The sequence below is a fragment of the Erpetoichthys calabaricus genome, chromosome 2 (assembly GCF_900747795.2).
Source record: "Erpetoichthys calabaricus chromosome 2, fErpCal1.3, whole genome shotgun sequence".
NCBI lineage: Eukaryota > Metazoa > Chordata > Cladistia > Polypteriformes > Polypteridae > Erpetoichthys > Erpetoichthys calabaricus.
This window is the reverse complement of record NC_041395.2, coordinates 50923413-50940602: the sequence shown is the minus strand read 5'-3', so window position 1 is coordinate 50940602 and position 17190 is coordinate 50923413. Positions and strand designations below refer to the sequence as shown.

The 17190-nt window shown below is 38.4% G+C and overlaps 1 protein-coding gene across 1 annotated transcript in view; it reads left to right on the top strand.

Moving 5' to 3' along the window:
* si:dkey-9k7.3 (circularly permutated Ras protein 1) overlaps nucleotides 1–17190 on the top strand; it is a 123191-nt gene that overhangs the window by 19055 nt on the left and 86946 nt on the right. Inside the window, exons 3-4 of the mRNA XM_028793788.2 lie at nucleotides 7484–7594; nucleotides 13876–14004. Of these exons, the coding sequence (XP_028649621.1) occupies nucleotides 7484–7594; nucleotides 13876–14004 (240 nt within the window). The remainder of the gene's footprint in view (nucleotides 1–7483; nucleotides 7595–13875; nucleotides 14005–17190) is intronic.

The following is a 17190-nucleotide window of genomic DNA, read 5'->3' as shown; positions in this document are numbered from 1 at the left end:
ACAAGAACTGGTTCATGGAGTAGTAAAAGATATTGGTAAAAAAAGAATAAGCTCATAGGCAAAGTAAATGAACCTCTAAAATTTTTATTGATTAATTACAATTGTGGAAATCCAGCCCCCGGACACAGACAGACAGACACCAGAATGTCCAAAACACACACGTTTATTATTCTCTAAGCACCACAATGCCTTATCACCAACAACTGTCACTTGTTTCTTTTTCTCCTTCTCTGACCTCCACTCCCCTCCTCACAAGCTCCGTCTCCTTCCTCCCAACTCCGTATTGTCTAGTGGAGGGAGGCGGCCCCTTTTATAATAACCCAGATGGGCTCCAGGTGCTCCGTCTGAGAACACTTCCTGGTGTGGCGGAAGTGTCAGATGAGCACCTGGAAGCACTCCGGGTTCCCCTGGGATTTTTTTCCGGCGGCACTTCCTGGTGTGGTGGAAGTGCTGCCATCCAGGGTTCCATAACCGTCTGGGTGCTCCCTGGCGGTGGCCACGTCCTCCCATTAGGATGATCTTCCCAGGCTCTGTTCCAGTGGCCCCCAAGCAGACCAGGGCGGCTGCCATCTCGTGGCCCAGGGAAGGTATCGTCCCTCTCGTGGACCGTCCCGGCTGGGTCGGGTCCCCAGCCGTCTGGCACACAATCTTAACAAAATTTACACCAGACAACATACAGAGGACAAGGAAGTGAACAATCATGGAAGGAGTAGCAAGAAGCAAATGCACTTCAGTGGCCACGGTGGATGTCAGAAATACTTTAGCAACACTTTTGGTGATTTCTGTCAGATTCATTGTTCTTTTCTTGTAAAATAAAATCTGAAACCTTCTCTTGTTTATTTCTGTTTTTTTCATATACTTCAACTGATCAGCATTCTCTCTTGTGGCTCATTATTGTGGGAAAATGAATGCTGACTTTTTCCCCAATTGACATGTACTTTACAATTCTGCAATCATTTTAATTTTGGTTATAGTATTTAATACAAAGAGTCTCAAGTCATATATTTATGAAACAATGTGCTTATCTGCCACACAGAAAATGAGCCCTGTCCTTTTTAAAACATAAAAGTTACACCTTATAAAAAAATCAATATCTCAATAATCCAATTAACAGTCACGTGTTACAACCTCAAATTTGCTATCTTTAAATAAATGTTATGATTGTTAAGCCTGTTTCAAGGATCTCTGTTTCCTTTCATAGGTCTCTGTGTTGCTAAATTTGTTTCTGATTCATTACAGTAGTTAAAAGTAAAGTGCCTCTTACCACAACAGATCATCTGTGACACGCACCTAACACGAAAGGTACCAACTAACCTTATTCTCTTAATGGAGAGGGTTAGGAAGAAAGGTCAAAGCCACCTGTAGCCTCTTACCTGTCTCCATATTGTACCCACATATTCAACCCTAGGTTGCTGAATGGGACTGTGTTTGTTTTCCCTCCTTTACGTCAACCCATTTTACCATCATTCACCAAGCGTTCTCCGTGCCCATGAAGAACTGCAGCTAAATAAGGAATGAACAATTCTAGCACTTTGCAAAAATAGTAATCCATATTGGACAGAGACATTGAGTTTAAGCTTTTACTTAAAAATACTGTTTATTTGCAAAACCAAAAGAAGCAAAGAATTACACAATCTGGATGGGCTCATGCAGTATTCATGCAGTTATGGATGACATTTCCCAGATGGTCCAGTTCCATTGTTACAGATTATATATATTTTTAATTGAAAAATGAAGACAGATTTCTTGCCGGCTCGTTGAAAAGTGTCCAACAGTTATGCAGATAGCAGGCTTCATGTAAATGTCCATGGCTTCATCGAAAAGTGTCAGCAAGGCAGCAAATGAAACAAATACTCCATTCTTTCAACAAAGCACCAACTGAACTAAACCAAAAACTGAACTGACAATCTTATTAAAATAAAGGTCTAACAAAAGACAGTCACTCTCTCTCCCCTTCTCACTCAAATTAAGCACACAAACCTGGCTTACTATCCACTAGCAAAGCGGCCAATACGTTTACAGTTTTTCAAAACAAAGTTATCACACAAGGTCAGTTCCTAAGGGAATCAAAAGCTGCACTAACCTGAAAACACGCTGGCTATACAAAACATTCTAATATCCTACTTTGCCTTTCAGCTTTCCCAGAATACACTTCACTACTGTCCAACTTGACAAGTCTTTACGTTTATTTTCAGTTGAAAAGTTTAAAGCTGTACAATGCTTTACTTTTAAAACTGACTCAGGACTCAGCTTATCACACCATACAGTTGTTAAGATGTTACTATTCAGGTAGTAACTGACTTAGTAATTGACTTCAGTAATTGACTTCAGTTCCGTGACAGTATAAAATTTCAGTGTCGTGTACTTCCTGGTTATCCGAGATTACAGATACCTCTTTGTGAGTGTGTTTCTGTATGGTAGCTTTCTGGTAAAAGATTAGTGTGCTTTCTCTTTTTGCCAATGATTTTGTTTTGTTTTTTGCTTTGCGCCTTCCTCCTCAATGTTTTACGGTCCCCTGATACTGAAAACGTCGATATATTGATGATGGATGTGTGTGTGTGTGTCTGTATGTGTGTGTCTGTGTGTCACAGTTTCTTGAGGATGGTCATAAGCTAAAACGGCTGGACGGAAAAATACCAAACTTGAAAGTTAAGCCTGTTATAAGATGACGATATGCTGATTAGTTTTTGAACCAAATTGTACAAGAGAAAGGGGCCATCTAAAGGAGCTCTCAGATACCATAATTCTGCAATTAATTATGAATTAATCTCGTCAATTGCTATCGTAATGACCTATTTTATATCTGAAAGATCAGCATCAGAGTGGTAAACAATTACTGAAATGTTATAGAATAGTTCGGGTAACTTGGTTCCTATGACGCAAAGCCCACTGATGCACACATCCAAATTTTTTTTGGCTTGTATATTAGGTGTAGCTGCATTTGTTGAGGGTTTCCAAATAGTTCGATTGAAGTTACCAAAAAGGCATTCCAGCAGTTGCATGACTCATTTTACAAAAAAAAAAAAAAACACACTCCGGGTGTCTTTGTTAATAAAATTTTAGTGAAATTAAAAGCAAACAGTTCACAGAAAATAAGGGAAAAAGTTGATGATAAATGTAAAAAATGGAAAAGGGAAACGTCTTGTCTGTGGTATTCTGCTTCCGGATTAACTATCTAGGCTACATTTCTTAAGTTTTCTATCTGTTATCACACACACTAGGACCTACGCATGTAACATGCATAATGGTCAGTAAACTACATGCTCTTAATGCCTATCTCACTAAAAATTCATGTTTCTTTCTAGCTGTGTAACTTCTTTAAGAGCTATACTGTTGTCACACAGAGCTAACAGAACAGAATCTTCCATTACCTATGTAAAAGCTAAGGCATATTCAAGATCAAAATAACCAAAAAACTCAGTTAAATTTACCAATAACATTAACTTGAAGGATTTAGCTCCTACATTCAGTACATCGTACTTCTTGTTTTTTGCTTTTGGCCCATTGTTACAACATTTTGTCTACTGGTCCCAGTTCTAATCCAGACTGTTTTGTGGGCATAGTAATGTGATTTCCTCCATTATTCAAAAGACATGCATCTTAGCTTTTATGGATGACTCTAAATTGACCTGGCATGAAGGAACATGGGTACAGATGATTGTACTCTATAATGGATTGATATCATGTTTAAGTTTACTAATGTTTAGCGAAAGAGGAAAAAACAGAAGAAAAAAAATATTATAAAAGCCAGATGAATGCTAACATTTCAGCTGGGTCACAGCATCAGCAAAGCCCACTTTCTTTTTTTAATCCCAATTTCCCAGCTACAAAAAAGAACTGGCAAAACAGATCAGGAGATGGATTGTAACAGTTGCATAATGATATTCAAAGAATTTATTATGACCTAATACTTAAATTGTCTCACAGTTACCTGCTTTGTACCTCATACCACATGGGTAGGCTCTGACTCGGTGTGACCTTTAATTTTTTACTGATTAAAAAAAAATATTAAAAAAGCAACATGTTTTTCATGTTATTTCACAGCAATAGATGTTTATCTACCTTTATGAATACAAACTTCTGAAAACAAGATTTTAGAGCACGTTTATAATGGGGGCACTTCCTTTAAGTACAAAAGCTGAAGATCAACCACAGTCAACCTAATTACATAATGAGTTAGAGAAAATGTGCACAAAGTGAACTGCAATCCAGCTGTTTTTTTTACCTCTAACTAACGGGTACTCCACACTCACTCTATAACTCCATAGCAGCCAGCATATCTGTGCTAAAAAGATAAGTAGGTATGAGTTAGCATGTTTGGATTTACATTCTGTGATGGATGACTGTGACCTCTGCTTGGCTGGGGGGCCGATATACCTGAAGGAGCAGGGGAGCAGATGTGCACAGGACACTGTCTCCACTGGAGCACTAGAGGGCAAGTCCCCTGGAATGGTGTGGCTCAATGGATTCCCACAGGGCTTCATGGGAGCTGGAGTTCAGGACAACCCTGATGGGTTCTGTGGGGACCACCGGGGAAGCTGCAGAGTCCTACATTGGGTTTCCACCCCACCTGGGAGTGATTCCAGATCTTGCCAGAGGAGGAGTGGAGGAAGAAAGAGGAAGCAGAAAGGACTGTGTTTGGCGCCTGGAAACTGTGGTGTAGTAGGAAACAAGACAAAAGCGCTTCCCCACAGTATTAAAGCCATGTTGTATAGTGTCTGCGTCTGTCTGTGTCGGGGTTTGGGTGGCTGGAGCACCCTCTGCTGGCCACAATTCATAGACAGCATAAAGCCAGATAAGTTGGAATAGCAAAAATACTGGGATTATGACCACCCATGGGTTCTTTAAATGTTCCTCTCAGATCTTGTTTTTTGTTTAGATTTGGTCTAGTTAAGCAGCAGCATACTGACCAAGTCATACGACGAGTCCATCAAATGTTAAAATCTTTCTGGAGCTGTATGTAAGCAAGGGTGATGCCCTGATATACTAAAATAATTGCTCTGCCACTGAGCGAGCTGCTTCGTCCCATTACTCCGCTATTTCAGTTTTTCTCTGTTGCTTTGGCAAATTTTCTGAAACAATGTTTAAGTTGTCACAACTACATACACATTTCTCAAAGGTTTTTACAGTCATATGAAAAAGTTTGGGAACCCCTCTCAGCCTGCATAATAATTTACTTTCAACAAAAAAGATAACGGTGGTATGTCTTTCATTTCCTAGTAACATCTGAGTACTGGGGTGTTTTCTGAACAAAGATTTTTAGTGAAATAGTATTTAGTTGTATGAAATTAAATCAAATGTGAAAAACTGGCTGTGCAAAAATGTGGGTCCCCTTGTAGTTGTGCTGATTTGAATGCATGTAACTGCTCAATACTAATTACTTGCAACACCAAATTGGTTGGATTAGCTCGTTAAACCTTGAACTTCATACACAGGTGTGTCCAATCATGAGATATAAAGGTATTTAAGGTGGTCAATTGCAAGTTGTGCTTCCTTTTGATTCTCCTCCGAAGAGTGACAGCATGGGATCCTCAAAGCAACTCTCAAAAGATCTGAAAACAAAGATTGTTCAGTCTCCTGGTTTAGGGGAAGGCTACACAAAGCTATCTCAGGGGTTTAAACTGTCAGTTTCAACTGTAAGGAATGCAATCAGAAAATGGAAGGCCACAGGCACAGTTGCTGTTAAACCCAGCAGGTCTGGCCGGCCAAGAAAAATACAGGAGCAGCATATGTGCAGGTTTGTGAGAATGGTTACAGACAACCCACAGATCACCCCCAAAGACCTGCAAGAACATCTTGCTGCAGATGGTGTATCTGTACATCGTTCTACAATTCAACGCAATTTGCACAAAGAACATCTGTATGGCAGGGTGATGAGAAAGAAGCCCTTTCTGCACTCACATCACAAACAGAGTCGCTTGTTGTATGCAAATGCTAATTTAGACAAACCAGATTCATTTTGGAACAAAGTGCTTTGGACTGATGAGACAAAAATTGAGTTATTTGGTCATAACAAAAAGCGCTTTGCATGGTGGAAGAAGAACACCGCATTCCAAGAAAAACACCTGCTACCTACTGTCAAATTTGGTGGAGGTTCCATCATTTGTGGGGTTGTGTGGCTAGTTCAGGGGCTGGGGCCTTTGTTAAGGTCGAGGGTCGAATAAATTCAACCCAATATCAACAAATTCTTCAGGATAATGTTCAAGCGTCAGTCACAAAGTTGAAGTTACACAGGGGTTGGATATTCCAAAAAGACAATGATCCAAAACACAGTTTGAAATCTACAAAGGCATTCATGCAGAGGGAGAAGTACAATGAGCTGGAATGGCCGTCATAGTCCCCTGACTTGAATATCATCGAAAATCTATGGGATCATTTGAAGCAGGCTGTCCAGGCTCGGCAGCCATCAAATATAACTGAACTGGAGAGATTTTGTATGGAAGAATAGTCAAAAATACCTCCATCCAAAATCTAGACACTCATCAAAGGCTATAGGAGGCGTTTAGAGGCTGTTATATTTGCAAAAGGAGGCTAAACTAAGTATTGATGTCATATCTCTGTTGGGTGCCCAAATTTATGCACCTCTCTAATTTTGTTATGATGCATATTGCATATTTTCTGTTAATCCAACAAACTTAATGTCACTGCTGAAATACTACTGTTTCCATAAGGCATGTCATATATTAAAAGGAAGTTGCTACTTTGAAAGCTCAGCCACTGATAAACAAAAATCCAAAGAATTAAGAGGGGTTCCCAAACTTTTACATATGACTGTATATGCTGCAGTGCAACACTCTGGATAACCTGCAATACAAAATACTTTTGTTATATGTTATATGTTATACTTGTGTCTGCGAATCGGTCAACATCACCAAAATGAAAAGTCAAGGGTTTAATGTGTGGAGCCAGGCCAGGCAAAAAGTTTAGACATATTATTAATATTAAAGTGTATCATGGGTGTATTTTGAGACAAATAAAATATTATTGGTGATTGCGCATGTTACAGTGATACATAAACCATCATTTCTCTGTCGCCAGTTGAATGCTATTGTGTACAAAAGCACAAGTATCTGAGTTACAAACACATGATTCATAAGCCACAGAATACCAGTTTTCTGATTAAACTACCTTTTTTCAGGCATTTCCAAGGTGTTTAAAAGCATATACAGTAAGGTACCATTTTAAACAAATATTGAAACGATTATTCAGTTCATTAAGTTCAAAGCATTATCTTCATATTCATCTTCAGTATGGCTTTGAAAGTGGCTTGCTTTTTATGAAACAGCCCAAGTGAATGTAGCCAGATTCCTTTATTTAAGTACAGCTGCACTGCCACCATTGCACTCTAACCTTCTATCTCATCACAAGAACGTGGATTTAGGTTTACTGTCATTTTTAATACTGCACTGGTAAATGCATAAATACTTCCTGAAATTCTTATTACCAAAACCTATTACCTTTTTCATTTCTTTTCTTTTTCCAGGTAGAAATGATTCTGCAGCTACATCCTGGGGACGATCCACATCTGGGAGTGTTCATGATTACGATAACCGTATAGCAGTGATTCCGAAGAGGAATGATAGACTGCTGGCTGGTAGGTGATCTCCAGACTTCAGAGTCTTTCCTTTAATAGCTACACCCTTATATACTTACAGTGTCTTTTAAAAGGGTTCACCCCCTTTGACGTTTTCACATTTTATCGAAATACAACATTTAATCACAGTGGATTTCATTTGGCTTTTTTGACAGTGATTAGCCGAAAGAGACTCTTTAACGACAAAGTGAAAGCAGATCCCTGCAAAGTAGTCAAATATAAAGTACTAGGTAATTAATCACATAAGTACTCACCCCCTTCAAGTCAGGATTTAGTAAATGTGCCTTTGTCAGCCATGGCAGTCTTGAGTCAGTGTGCACAGGTCTCTATCAGCTTTGCACCTCTGGACACTGACAATTGTTTCCATTCTTCTTTGCCAACTTGCTGAAGCCCTGTCAGGTAACATGTTGGTTGTGTGTGAACAGCCTTTCTCAAGCCCATCCACAAATTCTCAATTGGAGTGACATCTTTACTCTGACTCAGCGACTCCCGGACATTAACATTGTTGCTATTCCTGCATACCTTTTGACTTTATGTTTGGGGTTGTTATCTATCAAATCTCTGAAGTTCCATCCATCCATCCATCCATTTCCCAACCCGCTGAATCCGAACACAGGGTCACGGGTGCTGCTGGAGCCAATCCCAGCCAACACAGGGCACAAGGCAGGAACCAATCCCGGACAGGGTGCCAACCCACCGCAGGACACACACAAACACACCCACACACCAAGCACACACTAGGGCCAATTTAGAATCGCCAATCATGTCTTTGGACTGTGGGAGGAAACCGGAGCGCCCGGAGGAAACCCACGCAGACACGGGGAGAACATGCAAACTCCACGCAGGGAGGACCCGGGAAGCGAACCCAGGTCCCCAGGTCTCGCAACTGCGAGGCAGCAGCGCTACCCACTGCGCCACTGTGCCGCCCATCTCTGAAGTTACAGTTTTTTTTTTTTTTTTGCACACTGCATCAGGTTTCAATCCAGGATTTCTCCTTTTGTTTTGCTGCATTCATCTTATCCTCACAAGCCTCCCAGAACCTATTGAAGAGAAGCATCCCCACAGCATGATGCTGCCACCACCGTGCTTCACAGTGGGGATGGTGTGTAATGTGCAGTTTCCAAGAATGACTTTAGTCCGATGGCTTTATTTTGCTCTTATTAGACCATATACCGTTCTCCAGCTGCCTCCGGTGTCCCCTGTTGCTTCTGGCAAACTCTAGCTGAGATGTCATGTGCGTTAATTTTCTTTGCCACTCTTCCATATACTGTAGCTGTGACTGGTAAAGCAGCTGGACAACAGTTGGTCCAAGTTCTCAAAGGTCCCTTGGTGGCCTCCCTCACTCGTCTTCTTACATGATCACCCAGTTTTTGTGGATGGCCTGCTCTAGGCAGATTTAAAGCTGTGTCATACTCTTTCCATTTCTAATGGCTGATTTAACTGGACTCCATGGGAGATTCAGTGACTTGAATATTTTCTTGTCTCCCTCACTTGACTTTTTCTTTTCAAGCCCTTATTCACAGAGTTGCGCAGAGTGTTCTTTTGCCTTCATTGTGTAGGTTAGGTCATGACGATATCTCACAACAAGCTGCACCTTCCATATAAGGGCCATTTATACTACAATCAATAGATGCTCCAGACAGGTGATTTCCATTGAACTCATTAGGTGACGTCTAAAACCAATTGTTTGCCCCAGTGTGTCATATTAAAGAGGGTACATACTTATGAGATCAATTATTTTGGATTTTATATTTGTAATTAATTGAGACCACATTGCAGAGATCTTCTTTCACTTTGACATGATTGAGTCTTGTATAATTATAAAATGTGAACTTCCAAGGCAGTGAAACCTTTTTATAGGCACTGAATTTTTGCAATCCTATGAAAAGATGTCTGATAAATCGATTATATTTTAACTTTAACTTTTAACATAACTTTATGAACTTTCAGAAAAGATCTCAGGCATGCATTTGACATTCTTTGTTATCCTTCTGCTGTGAAACATTCTGACCTGTCATTGTTTACACATGTCTTAAACAACTATTATCATACACTGATAATTTCTGTATTATCTATATCTATTATTTATTTATTATATTACATATCTATGACTATATTTATGTATCTAGATTTTGCATAATACCATACATTGCATCAATGTTCATATTGCTTACTACACGTCAATATTGCTGCTCCTTCTTTGTCATGTCTTTGCACAATGTCTTGTGTTGTTTGTGTTTTAATTTTAAATGTAAATTTTAAATTTTAATTTTAATTCTATTTTTAATTTAATTTTAATTTTTCATTTGCACTTCATGTTGCTACACTGTGGACCCTGAGCTTCGCAATTTCGTCTATATGTATACTTGTATATGGTTGAGATGACAATAAAGTTTACTTTGACTTTGCTATAATATGCTAAGGCTGTTACTTTTACAGATTTGTATTAATTAGGTTTGTGCTTCTAACCCATTGACCATAAACTGGGTTTGGCAGATTAAGGAAACAAATGGGTGGATTGGCATAGAGCAAGTTTAGAGACGTCACCAAAATTACTGAAGAGGCAGCAAAAAACTCACAAAGATCAGGATACTCTTTAGAACTCATACAAAATGCATGTTATTGTAACAAAGCGCAAACATAAAGATATGTATTTTCAAGAACCTTAGCTATACTTCCAAGAAGTGGAAGGCCAACATATAAGAGACAAATTATGTAAAGGATTTAAGAGTTTATCTTAACATGAAGCAATCTCATCTTCTTGGCAGTATGCAGAAGTCTTAAAAAACAAAATAGGACTTTAAGTTGTATACTAAAACTGTCAAAATTGTAATGCTTTAGAGAAAGGGTATTTGGCATTGAGTGTGAAAGTTTGGCCCAAAACTCCAAGAAAAAAAAACAGTGGACACACAAACAAAATCATCTCTGGATTGAAAGGCGTATTCTGCTCTGATAAAACTAGTGAACTTATCGAGCTTTGATAAAGCTGATCTCACAGAAATCTTTAACTTGAGTAGTTAATCACACACTCAAGTAGGAAATGCATTCAAGACAGACGCCTGGAAGCAGTTCTTTACGCAAATGATTCTGAGTATCAAAAAAACTTCCAGTTTACACAGTTGTGGTTGGATTAATGACATTGGCAGCTTTCTATCTATCTATCTATCTATCTATCTATCTATCTATCTATCTATCTATCTATCTATCTATCTATCTATCTATCTATCTATCTATCTATCTATCTATCTATCTATCTATCTATCTATCTATCTATCTATCTATCTATCTATCTATCTAGTAAAGATGATAAGTTACCCTTTGTGTTCTGATTTTTTTTTACTCACCCTCCTTCTTCATTCTTGCGTGTTTTCTGCCATACAGTTTTTACCCATTGCGTGATAACCTGTTGTAATTATTATCTCAGTAAAGATTGTTTTAAAAATAAAAATAAAATTTGTGTGGCCAACTGCCTCCTTTTATGCAGGATCTTGGAGTTCTTCTGGTGCCACAGCAATAGCACCCTAAAGCACTTCTGGGTCAGGTGGAGCACCCATAAAACAGGACCTCCCTCAGCAGTTGTACTTGGCACCCTTTGGGGCACCCAGCAGGGCTGTGTTCCTGGACTACAGCTCCCATGAACCTCTGCAGTTACCCATACTGGGGGGCACACCAGCAGAGTACAACAGCTTAGTCCACTAGGGGGACTCCTTACCCTGTGGAGTAGTCTTCCATTGTTCTTCCACCATTAATCATGGCCTAGATACCCACCCATATTACAACACCCTCCAGTATGATATCCATCTGACCGAGCAAGGAATGAGCTTACATCCCAGCAGGTTGGATCAGCCCACTTGTATGCATTACAATGAACACACCTACAGTCACTGACACGGACATTAACTTAATATGTATATCTTTAAGATGAAAGAGGAACATTTGAGCATGCCTTTTTATTTTTTAAATAGGTTTTAAAGGATCATCAGAAACACAGCCGGTCTAGAAATGTGACAGTCATATACTGCATGGCTTCATCTAATAACTCTATCTATCTATCTATCTATCTATCTATCTATCTATCTATCTATCTATCTATCTATCTATCTATCTATCTATCTATCTATCTATCTATCTATCTATCTATCTATCTATCTATCTATCTATCTATCTATCTATATCCATACTTTAGAGAGCAGTTCCATACTGGTCAAATAGACCATCTATCCAAAACATGACAAACAAGGAACTGCAATTTGAACATATCACTTACTTTCTGTACACAACAGATAATCATCCATTCATCACCATACTATTACAATTAATATTAACAGCATAAAAGCCTAATGTTAAAATACATTTTTTTAGTGAAAAAACACAGTACTTCAATGCTGCATACACCTTTGAAATCAGTTTATCTCATCATCTGCAATTCAGCTCAATGCACATTTAATATCCATTTAGACATCATTTCAAACAGTTCACCAAATATCCATTCTGATTTAAAATAAAAATTAATATTTGGCCTTTTTTGAATTCACTTACCTGAATGTAATATGCTTTAGCAGTCGTGAAAAGTGTCTTTTGTGCTGCATTTTTAATTCTCCAAGGCCCATCTCTCCTCTGTTACAGACATTTAACAGCTCTGTTTCTTTTCCACTACTTTGAAATATTTGCATTCATTTATTTTGTTAACGTGCTGCTCATTTTTAACATTTTTATTATTGCTAGTATTTCATTTGTGGTGGATGAGTGCCAATGGCAAGATATCTTGATATCACAATGGCAACAAACATTGATATTTCAGACATTCTTCTACTTTATGCTGTTACTGATTGCAAACGCATAATCTATGCAAAGGCATCTTCTACATAACCTAACATTCAAAAACCCGCTTAATCCAATTCAGGGTTGTCGGGGTCCACTGCCTGTCTTGGCATTATCAGGTGCACCAGTCTTAGACACCACAGGGTCCTCTCATGTACTTGGAATCACCACTACTCAGACATGTTTAGGGATCTGGGAGGTAAACTGGAGTAACTGGGTGAAAACTCCCAGAGACACAGAAAGCCAGTATCAGGGAGGGGCATTGGAGGTCAGATTAGTGTCAGGACAGTATGCTTCTCCCAATCATAACACTGGCGTTGTTCCAGTATGAACTCCCATGTGGCAATATGGGGAAATTCAGCTTCTCCAGACACGTCCATTTCAGGTGAAAGTGCTTCTAGAGTGCACATGTGATGTACCTGAAATACTCTCAGACTCTCAGGTATAACATTGAAAGCTTCTCCTCCTCAGACAGGTGAATTGGAATAGGGACAAAGCCTGACATGGACGAGAAGATGGAAGAGAAACAATTGTGTTATGAAAGAAAAATTCTGTTTGTGAAGGTGTTGTAAAAATAAACACTTGTTCTTGAACCAGAGACATGGTCTTAATAGATGTTGAATGGGTTGGGGTGGTATGATGCCTCCTATTGTCCACATGTTTCCCCACTTATTCATTTTGACATCCTGTTTATGGCAGTCAGGGTCAAGAGAGCAATTCTAGTCAGCAGCAAGCAAACAATGCCAATCAATTCTGGTGCACACACAAATACGTAACCACCCTGCCACCCACTAGTCTTTATTTTACAATGTCATCCATGGTATGTGTGAGATCACAGAGCTTTTAACAAGCAAAACAAATAAAACCATGAATTCCTGAGAAGGCACACCCTGTAGGTCCCAAGCAAAAACACATCTTTATATACAATACATCCGATTCTTTTATGTTGTAATATTCCAGTCAGTTGAAAGACAGTCAACAGCAGTCAATGTCAGGCTTCTCACGATAAGCAGATGTCTTCATGAATCATCAATCCAGAAGTTCCATTCCACAAAAGTGACATTTCACAGGATGAAAGCTTTTCTTGGTATCTGTGTGAGGGTGGCTAAGCGTGCAAAGTGCTTCCACAGGAAAGTGCAAAGAAGTGGGCATTTTTTTCCTGTAAACTTCTGTGGGTTTACAATGTGAAGAAGAAAATGCAAAGACCAAAGAAAATAAATGTCAGTGTGGTTTGGTGAATTTGAGGGAGGCAGGAAGGCGGCACTCCTCAAGAAACACAAGTCTGTAAATAAAACACCCAAGTAAGCTTAATTAATGAAATACTCATCTATGAAAAAATGTCACAACTATGCATGGAAATGTCCTCAAGTATAACTTTATAAACATCCTGAGCCTCCGAAATAACTCTGTGTTTAACAAGGTGTTGAAACTGAATGTATGGATTCTGTTTTTTCATGCAGATGGATCAGCAAGGCCAGAAATTCCTCCTCCTCTTCCTCCCAGGCAGAAAAACAGACATGGACCTGCTAGGAGCCCACAAGTGGACCACAGGCCGTCAGTTGGTGTTCCTCCTCCGCTTCCACCTCGCTGTGAGTATTAGGCCTAATGCTTGGCCCCCATCACACCTCAAGTGAGATGTTTCCTACGCTAGCTTATCTTACTCTTCTGCGGAGGAGGTTTCGTTTCTTAGTACCTAATGTAGCAGATCTGGCTGGGGAGTAATTGGAAAATCTTATTTTGTCTCTATGTGAAATTCCCAGTCTGGTCAACATAAGACAAGAATAATGTCTGCCTCGCTCATGAGGCCCCTCAGGTTTGAAGAGTGGCAGTTGTTTTGTCTTCTGTTGCAGGATTAGCTGAACTCAGTAATGTAAAGCTTTCCGTGTGTGAGAAAGTGTTCTGTATGTGGCTGCGCTGCACCTCTGATGTTCTTTAGACAGCTCAGTTTTGTGTCTTGTTTCTGAGCAGGCAGAAGATAAATAAACCATAAAGGTTTCTTCTTACATCAGACACTGCCGCTGTAATAGTGCTTGTGGCCTGTTCTTTCAGAAGACACTTTTATCCATTGCTGTCTCTCAGAACTAAAAATGAGTCATTAATAGTCAAAACAAATACGAGCGTATGTGTTTGCGTTACAAGCACTATTGTGTGATTTTTTTATTTTTTTCTTGCACCAAACTTTCTGTAGAATGCCAATCCACACAAAATGCATTTAGAACACAATCACCTAAAATGACTGTCTCAGCCAAATAAGGAGTGCGGCAGTGGAAATGTAGCACTTGAAAATAAGGTGGAAAATTCTTAGTTCAATGAGACTGAAACACTGCTTCATTGTAAAAAAAAATCTGTTAACTATTTGAGGGAATAAGTTTATTTAATTAAAATTTATTTAAAAGATTTCTCACTAACAAACTAGCATGTTCTCAAAATACTTAACACAGCAATCACAACACAATGTCCATGCTACAAAACCTTCCATCTTCAAAGCACATTGAAGCACTGTATACATTTCTCTTACTGTAATTACAGCTTTTCCAACTGCTTAGACACATTTTTCAAATCGTTATACTCATTCACAACTGTTAAATGCAGTTCTCAAAACAGTAAAAGCATTTCTCACAACCCTACACCACCTGTTGAAAAGGACCCAAAGCACTCAAAACCTAAAGCATACAGTGGCGCTCAGTCGCCATTACACTGTTACCAAAGAGACAGCACTCTTTGTTCATAGTCTAGACCAGGGGTAGTCAACCTTTTTATACCTACTGCCCACTTTTGTATCTGTTAGTAGTAAAATTTTCTAACCGCCCACCGGTTCCACAGGAATGGTGATTTATAAAGTAGGGAAGTAACTTTTCTTATAAAATTTATAAAGCAGAGTTACAGCAAGTTAAAGCATATAATAATAATTACTTACCAAGTACTTTATGTCGAATTTTGGCAGAATAAATCTTTATAAAACAACTTACTATAGTTAAAATCTATCTTTTTATTTATACTTTGCATACATAGAAATTACATTAGTTAATTGATTTATTAGTGGGATCCCTGAGGCTGATGCTGGGAAACTAAATATTGAATATCCGGTTCAATTTTTGTGAGGAACAAACGAAGGTCTCCCCTTTCGGAAATATTCAGGCGGTTTCTTTCTTTGGTCATAATATGATTAACAGCACTAAATCCTGATTCCACAAGATATGAGGTAGGGAAAGGTATCAATAAACTGAATACCATTTTCCACATATTTGGATATAAGACCGGCATTTTTTTATTTTGCCATAGGTTTTCATATCCACCACTGTCGAATTTGTTTACTTTCTTCATCATATCTAATTTCTAACAGTTCTTCTTGGCAAGTTGTATCAGCCTCTTCAATATTTGCGGTAAAAGGATTGTTTATCCAGTCATATACCTTCAATTTCAAAATATCTTCAAATCGTTTTTCCATGTCCAATTTAAGTTCGTTGAGGTGGCTACTGAATCTGTTAATATCCTCTGGAGTTATATCATCTTTTATACATGATAACTGAGGAAACTGATGAATTTCTCTCTTCAATAGATTATGACGAAGTACTTCAAGTTTGTCAATAAATAATAGCACAATACTTTGGCAACCTATAAGAGTTTTATTAACTCCTTGAAGCTGCAAATTGACATCGTTAAATCTCTTGAAAATATCTGCCAAGTAAAAGTCATCAGTCTTTACTGTTTTTAACTGTTGACACAGATTGGTCTCATTATTACTTTCAAAAAATTGTATGACACTATCATATAATGCTACAAATCTAGCCAAAGTTGTACCCTTTGACAGCCACCGAACTTCTGCGTGCAAAAGTAACTTAATAAAATGTTCATTATTGTTGTGCCAAAGCTGCCAAAACATTCAATCATTCTTTGCATTGGATTTGGTCTTGTTTACGGCTCGAATTATTATAGTTAATGATGAATGGAGACTTGTACTTAGATGTTTTCCTACAAGATGTTGTCTGTGCACCACACATTGAATACATAAAACATTGGGCACTTCCTGCTTCAAATAAGCAACAAATCCACAATAGCGATCTACCATTGATGGGGCTCAATCAGTAGCGCATGCAACAATATTATTCAAAGAAATATTATTTTTTGTAAAGTATGTTCTCACAGTATTAACTATAGATAATCCTTTTGTATCTGTGATGAGATTTATTGCGAATAGCATTTCTTCTCATAATATATTGTTTTCATCAAAATAGCGTTCATATGCCATCAATAACGCATCATTATCTGCAATGATAGATTCGTCCAATTGCATGGAAAATGAAGAGTTTTGGAGAATACTTATAAGTTTGTTTTCAACATTAACTGCCATTTCATCAATTCGTCGCTTTACTGTGCTATCGCTTAGGGGCAACGTTTTTAAAATTTGAGGTATATCCTGATGCATTACTGTTGAGATAAATTCTTTTATAGAGGGTATTATTACAGTTTCTCCAATATTATAGCTTTTACCACTTTTTGCAATTAATTGTGAAATGCGATAAGTAGCAATTAATCCATCTTCGCTTGTTGTATGTGGTTTCTTAAATGATGCAACGATAGTTGAATGATTTTGAAATTTTTTATATATTTCCTGAAAATATTCAATGGGCTTGTCCTTGTCATTTGGATGCTTTGTAGAAAGATATTCTCGCAATCGACTTGGCTTCATTGCCTCATTGGATAATGTTTTATGGCACAATAAACACATTGGATGTTTATTTGCAACAGATTCTATGAAACCCATCTTCAGATAC